The following is a 7,978-nucleotide window of genomic DNA, read 5'->3' as shown; positions in this document are numbered from 1 at the left end:
ATGTTAAATCATAAATTAATTGTGGTTGATCACAATTTTTTATTAATTTTCACTGATCACACCCAAGCCTGATTACCTCCAGACCTGTTCTATCAAGAAATCAGTTAAACAGACTGTCCCAACAAAAAGTCAAGTTGGACAGATGATCCAAAAAAAAAAAAAAAAAAGCTGTAACAAAATGACACGATCCAAAGAAATTCCAGAACAGTCAAAAATTTCAATAATTGACATCTATCAGTATTTAAAGGGTTACAAAAGCCATTTCTAAAGCTTTTGGATTCCATCGAACCATAGGGAGAGCCATTATCCTCACATGGAGAAAAGAGAAAAGTGGTGAACCTTCACAGGATTGGCCGGCCTACAGAGATTACCCCAAGAGAACAGCAATGACTCATCCAGGAGGCCACAAAGGAACTCCAGGATAACTTCTGAAGAACTGCAGGCCTTTCTTGCCTTAGTTAGGGTCAGTGTTCATGACACAACAATAAGGAAGAGACTGGGCAAAAATGGCATCTGCTCCTTCAGCACCTGGACAACTTGCTGTAATTGATGGAACCATGAATTCTGCTCTTTAGTAGAAAATCCTCGAGAATATTCAGCCATCAGTTTGTGACCTCACGCTGATGCGCACTTGGGTTCTGCAGCAGCATAACGATCCAAAACACACGTGCAAGTCAATTTCTGAATTGTTTAAAAAAACCAAATGGTTTTGGAATGGCCTAGTCAAAGTCAAGACTTGAGTCTGATTGAAATGCAGTGGCATGACCTTAAAAAGGCCACTCATGCTCGAAAACCCTCCATTTTATTTATTTCTTTATTAATTTAAACAATTCTGTAAGGAAAATCTCTCCAAAGTGATGTGAAAGACTCATTGCCAGTTATAGAAAACACTAGATTTAACCACTTCTGGTTATTTGCTTGGCCACTAGGGAGCAGTGTAGACCTTTCAATGTTATTTGTCAGCTCATATAGTAAACAGAAGAAGTCAATGGAGTCTGTCACCTATCAGCCACAAAGAAGTGCCGCCATTAAGAACCATGACCAGTTTGTAAAGCAGAATTTAGGTTGTGCCAGAAACATGACTCGTAAAAGAAGTGGCGTTTGGGATTATTTTAATGACGTCTGCCCCGAATCGGTTGTGTGCCTCCTGTGTAGAACTTCAATGTTTAAACACGAACAGGGCAGCACCACGCGGATGTTGAGACATCTGCGGACCCAACATCCAACCGAAGCGGCGGCCATGGCCGCTAAAAAACAAGGCCGGGGAACCACCATTGTCTCCAGTGTCGGAATGCAGCCCATGGAAACTGGCGAAGCACAAGGTATTGTTCACTTTAGTGAAAGGAACGGCTGTTGCTTCGGCCCTACTGAATCCTTAGAATCGGTTCGTTCAAAAGATTCGTTCAGATCGTCGTCGTTGAGTTCATGACCCAGCCCTGAGGTTCACATTCACCACCGCTTGCTGAGGGACGGTGAATACCAAATATTGTAAACTAGGAAAGTCATTTTTAAAAATGGGAGATAAGATACTACTTTTTAATTTGTTTTTACGTTCGGTTAAACTACAGTGAAGCTGCAATAAAATGACCACAAAAAAACTATCAAAGCTGGCAGTTGGCTCAGATGGATCCTAAACTAGTATCGGTGTCACCACTGTTTTATAACATAACCGAACAGTGTTTACTCAACAAATAAGATGATATAGTTGCATCTATGTGGCGATGGACGTTCTCTATTAAATGTAGCTTTTTCGTTATCAATTTAAATAGACAACAATTGGTTTTGTAGGGGGAAAAAACTGCATACATTTTATTTCTGAGTAACATTCATTGCTGATTGCTTGTTTTTACATTTACAAATTTAAATATAGTTTTATAAAGTAAAGTAGTATACACTATACTAAATATCCATTTTTAATACAAATAATAAGCAATAGTGTATGGGACACTATGGTTATTATTGAATAGGAATTTAGATGGATTTTACCAAATGACGAATCAAATGTGCTATTGTATTTTGACTCCTTGGCGAGGCAGGCGAACTAATTGCTGGAAATACATGAAATTTGATAACTTTTCCTAAAGTGACCCAAAATATGAAACCAAATTAGTATTCTTTTGTATACTAAAGTGACCCAAAATATTTAAAACATTTAGTATTCTTTTGCTACCAAACATTTTTACACTAAGGTGTTTCTGGATCAAATTTGACCAGTATAAGTAAAACGGTACTTGTTTCAGTTAGCAATGTTTTGATATTATTGATAATTTTGGTCACTATGATGATGGTATAAACTCAACATGTTTTATTTGACTTTCGAGGAATATCTTTCTGAAATTTGGGTTACACTCCAAATAGTACAACTCGTGGGCTGTTGTACCTTGTTAACTGCGTCCCTAACTATCTTCTTAATTCTTCTTCTAAAGTGGAGGTGGAACTGGAGGAGGGATATTCTGACCTCGCCACTGTGAATGAAGATGACATTGATTCTGCTATAAATGGCATCCTTGTAGCTGTACAAGGAGGGGAGCCCGTGAAAGAAAGGCCAAAAGAGGCAGTAGTTGCCGTCGTTAGAGGGGAACTCCCGTCAAGCGGTAAATGCCACCGTCGCAGCTTGATCTGGAAACATTTTGAACCTTTGGGCAGTTTGAACGCTGCTCAATGTTTGATTTGCAAGAAGAAGATAATGTGCTCTGAGGGCAAGACGAGCAACTTGTACCGACACATGTCAAAGACCCACCCACAGGTGAACCCACGAGGAGGCAAAGCTGTGAATGAAGCTGACACTGATTCTGAGATGAACGGTATCATCAGAGCAGACCAAGGAGAATGTGTGGTAGAAAGACAGGAAGAAGAAAAAGTCATGATTGAAAATCTGCTCAGTTCAACGAGTAAATGCCACCGCCGTAGCTCAATCTGGAAACTTTTTGAGCCTTTGGGCAGTTTGGATGCTGCCCAATGTTTGCTTTGTAAAAAGAAGATGAAATGCCCCGACGGCAAGACGAGCAACTTGCATCGACACATGTCAAAGACCCACCCACAGGTGCATCGGCGAGCGGGCAAGGCACTCAAGCTAACAAAACCCAGCTCACCCTCACAGATTTCCAGTGTTCTTCAGGAGACATGTCCAGTTGAGTTAACGGAAGAGGGAGAAATCGCAGGTAGGCTTTTATGATCATCATGGTTACTGTACACATTACTGTACACAGTGTCCCAAAAGTCATATTGCTCCAACGTGTAGTATATTTTGAGTGTTTCTATATTTTTTTTGTGGCTACAGGTATCCCAGGTCCTTACTACGCCTTACCTCATGAAATAAACATACCTTTGTGAATGAAGCATAGAATGATATTCATATATACTTTGGACAGACCGCTACACAGCTTAGAAATAACGTTTTCCTCATAAAATGTCCCATGACCCACCACAAATGTTTCTGAGAATTGCTTGGTGGATAAGCCATTCAGGTCACTGTAGTCCGCCTTTCGCCCGTAGTCGGCTGGGATAGGCTCCAGTGCCCCGCGACCCTAACCAGGATAAACGGTGTTGAAAATGGAAATGGAATAAGCCATTCAGTAATTGAATAGGCAGACATTTACCAGTAAGTTGTGTTCTTCAAACATCCACCAATCAGCCACCATGAATCGTCTAAGGTAGACTTCATGAGCAATCTGTCGCCGATAAACCTGTCACTCCGTGACACTGACATAAATGTTGCTGCCTAAAATGCACGCAATGTACAAATTGTATTTTGAACATAGATTACATGATCTGGGTAATTTAACGGACTATTCAAATTGTATTATCCATACTGCAAAAAGCGGCACGGTGGACGACTGGTTAGAGCGTCAGCCTCACAGTTCTGAGGACCCGGGTTCAATCCCCGGCCCCGCCTGTGTGGAGTTTGCATGTTCTCCCCGTGCCTGCGTGGGTTTTCTCCGGGCACTCCGGTTTCCTCCCACATCCCAAAAACATGCATTAATTGGAGACTCTAAATTGCCTGTAGGCATGACTGTGAGTGCGAACGGTTGTTTGTTTGCATGTGCCCTGCGATTAGCTGGCAACCAGTGCAGGGGCTCCTGCCCGATGACAGCTGGGATAGGCTCCAGCTCGCCCGCGACCCTAGTGAGGAGAAGCGGCTCAGAAAATGGATGGATGGATGGATGGATACTGCAAAAAGAGAAATTTTGACATTAAGATGAATAATTCATTGTCAACTCGGTGACTAGCAGTTTAGACTATAAATAAATATTGTTTATGCTATCAAATTAAAAGTTTTAAAGGATACCTTTTGTTTTATGATGAGATTGAGTGCTATAATATTTTCAGCTAAATTCCGTGCCGTTCATTTAAAAATGTCACCCCATGACAGTCACTCCGTGACATCATTTAAATGGTTGTAAAAAGTGTCTGGTAGAAGAAACCAGGTCTGCTGGCAATTTTTATGTAATGTAGAGGGTCCAAATAACTTTTACATTTAAAACATTTACCATTTAAATTTTAACGCACATAGAAAATGTTTTTTTTTTTAATTATTATTATTCTCAAGTGGCCACTAAAAATACAGAAACCCTCATTTACGCTATCCATTAGACTTCCCACCGATTTGATCGGGCTGATCGGTATCGGCCGATATTTAGCATTTTATGCTGATCGGCTTTAATGTCATAATTCGCCAATTGATCGGCTCCACAAAAGACATTTACTCCGCGTCGCCGCCTGCACAGTATATTTGAATCCAAAAGTTAATTTATTTTTAGACTTGTCGCATGTCTTTTGACATGGTACTGTAAATATCTGATGGCCAAAGAAGTTATTTAAAAAAAATCCACCACAGAAAAACACCTCGGCGGTGTGGGACAGACAACACGTCGGAGACAGGCAATACGTAATGCTGGATCAGACTACAAGACAAATTTTATTTTTCACGAATGCACTGTCAGACTACTGCAATCAAATCTTGTATTCCGATACCACTGCATTCCGGTTTTTACGTTCAGTGGGCTTTATCTTGTCAACTCACATGCGACCGGATACAGTCGTTACCGCGGCGACGACAACAAGAGTGGATTGCGCCGATTGTATTATAAGGACAAAATGGGGGAAAACGTGTGTTGGTGGTCACCGGTGCTCAGGACAGGAGAGGATGTTCGTTTAAGGCTTGCTTGAGGTATGTTCACATACTTTTAATACGATACGGCTCGCAGGCAATAAAATGTTATGTAGCCTAGCAAGCTACTGCTAGCATGAACGGTTGGACGTAAGCATGCCGCCGTTCTGTCGAATCATGCGCTAAAGTTTCGGTGTGGGTGAAGTCATTTCATTAAAAATAAAGTTATTTAATTACAGTGAGTTAGCACCCATTATTTCTGTCATGTAATGTTGGTTTGACCTGACTGATTAGAATACACAATCTGACTAAAGCAGTGATTATCAACCTTTATGGCGGCAAGGAACATATTTTACAATTGAAAAATCTCACGGCACACCAACAAACAAAAATGTCACAAAAGGTGGAGACATTAATTAATGCCATCGAATAGAAGACCATTCATTTGTTCTGTCTGTCACTATGCGTCACTGGCATAAATAGAGGAACAAAGTAAATACATTATTTATTGTAAATATAATGTTTTCAGCAATTAAGTACACAAGTATATACAGTGAATGAACAGGTCATTTAAATAGACACATTCCTCCATCTTGTGATCGGATCGGTGATCGGTTATCGTTTTTTTTTAAACTCGCTGATCAGTGATCGGCCCCAAAAATCCTGATCGTGTAAAGCCTACTATCCATAGCAAGTTTCCCGTAGTAGGATCTGTTCTGGACCAACCAGAAGACATGCTACTACCACCACTGATGAAAACACCATATTCAAACAGCAGAGGTTCAGGCAAAGCCAGGGTAAGTCTGTCCGGAGGGCTGTACTGGAACTCTGTATCAACAAAAAGCTCCATTCGGCAAGCTTTGGGCGAACGCCTGCTGTAGGAGTTTGGTGTTTTCATCAGTCGTGGTAGTAGCAGGCCTTTGCAATAAGAGCTCCTGTTTCGAGAAACTTGCCATGGATAGCGTAACAATTATGACAAAGCTAGCATTGCTTAATTAGTGCTGAAGCTAATAGCGATAGAGTGTGCATAGTAATACTGACCGCTTTAGCCTGCTTCTCAACAAACGGCTGTCATCTCCCAAAAGTAATCTTCACCGTCAAAAACGTGATGTTCAACAAATTTCGTCGTAATGTACATTCACGCAGCTGTATCAAACGGCGATGGACAGAAAGAAAAGTAAAGCACACGTAAGTGACGTCACAAGTGCTTCTCACATTTCATCAAGCATACGAAGATACAGTAGCAGGCAAACTTCCGGTGTAAACATTTTCAAAATAAAAGTATTTCACAACAAATACAAATGGCTGCATTTACACTAATCATGACGCTAATCATCGACGGCGGTAGGGTGGAACATTTCTAACCTATCTGCGTGGCCCTGTACCAGATGGCCAGTCTGCGGCCCGGTGGTTGGGGACCACTGCTGTATGGTGACACTGCTAACTCCTATGTGCCAGGTTCTGTGTGCTGCTGCTTTACCAAAACAATGATCTTCTTTCAGACATGATCCAAGTTTCAAAGGCAACTGCGGCAGAGAGGCGCATTTTCAGAAGGGAGCGGGAGTTGATCGAAGCTTTAAGGAGGACGCAGAGGGAGGAGGCGAAAGCTCTGGAGCATCAGCGGGAGCTGATCGAGAGTCTGCGGGCAGTCAACGCCAGAGAGGCCGCTGCAGAGAAGAAGCAAATTGAGTCTCTCAGGAGAACACAGCAGGAGGAAGCCAAAGACTTAATGAGACAGAGAGAAGAGCTGGAGACAGAAAGTGCAGAGCAGAAGAGGAGATGGGAGGAGCTTGAGCAGGAAAAGAAACAGTTGCTCTTGCTTTGCAACGAACCTGCAGCTCCAACCTTGGTTTCCCAAGAATGAGCTTTTTATTTAATTTTTTTTTTTTTTTTTTTTTTTATTGTACCGTACCAATGCAAACATCCAAGGGCATTAACATAAACTACTCACGGAAAGCTGTGATATTTAGATTTCGGATTACCTTTCAGAATTATCCTAAAATGCACTGTAACCTGAATAAGTGAAATGAGGCATGAGACGCATAAAGACGATCCGGCTGTTTTTTTCCAGATTTTCCCCCTTCCCGACTAGGGATGTCAAACACCAGACCATCGTATGTCTTAGAAGTCTTATTCTCTTAAGTTATCGTTAGGGCTGAGGTCTGTTAAGAGTGTATTGGTTCCGATTATAGGGTCCGAAATGGGTGGGGGCCCACAATTCTAAATATTGAACATGTTCAATATTTACAATATTTGATGTTAGTGAGTGAGTCAAGCCAAGCCAACCTGACCCCATTAATTGTGACGTGGAACAGATTATAGCCGTTCAAGAAGCGCCCTGACTCGGGACCAAGGAAGACACTATCAAAAACATGTCTTACAGGATGTCATTAGTGGGGGTGGGGGTCTTGTATATTGCTGTATTTTCCAATCATTTAAAATATTTATTTTGACATCATCGCAATTTTACAACACTCCCCGCCTCTTTGACAAATATTGGCGCATATACGGAAATATCTGCTCGTCTTTGTTTTTGTGAGATCATGTGAGATTTCTGCCTCGGAGGGCTTGTTTGTAGACAGCTGGGGGAAACAGAAACTTTGTTGTGTGGTGCTCTGTTTTGAAATTATCAGTGCACACCTCACATAGTATGACCAAAACTGTCAAATGCCTAATTATTATTATTATTTTTTTATCTTCATGTTCGGGGTCTGTCACGTTTAAGATTGTAAAAATCCTTGTGTGTACCAGGCCTAAATTTGTGCTTCTCTAAACTTTTGAATACAGTTGTCCAACTGTTCAGTGTTTTATTACTTTTTGCACAGCTTGCTGTTGGAGCTGAATGGCAAAATTCACAAGAGTTTTGAT

General features: G+C 41.3%; 1 protein-coding gene across 1 annotated transcript; it reads left to right on the top strand.

Moving 5' to 3' along the window:
• The first annotated feature begins 944 nt into the window (after positions 1 to 944).
• On the top strand, positions 945 to 7,892 carry LOC133396061 (uncharacterized). Its single transcript, XM_061665500.1, has 3 exons — positions 945 to 1,322; positions 2,427 to 3,161; positions 6,613 to 7,892. The coding sequence occupies exons 1-3, from the start codon at positions 950 to 952 to the stop codon at positions 6,972 to 6,974; spliced, it is 1,470 nt and encodes a 489-aa protein (XP_061521484.1). The 5' UTR covers positions 945 to 949; the 3' UTR covers positions 6,975 to 7,892.
• Positions 7,893 to 7,978: the final 86 nt, after the last annotated feature.

Source organism: Phycodurus eques, chromosome 2 (assembly GCF_024500275.1).
Source record: "Phycodurus eques isolate BA_2022a chromosome 2, UOR_Pequ_1.1, whole genome shotgun sequence".
Classification (NCBI taxonomy): domain Eukaryota; kingdom Metazoa; phylum Chordata; class Actinopteri; order Syngnathiformes; family Syngnathidae; genus Phycodurus; species Phycodurus eques.
The sequence above is the reverse complement of the archived record's forward strand: the minus strand, read 5'-3'. Positions and strand labels throughout refer to the sequence as shown.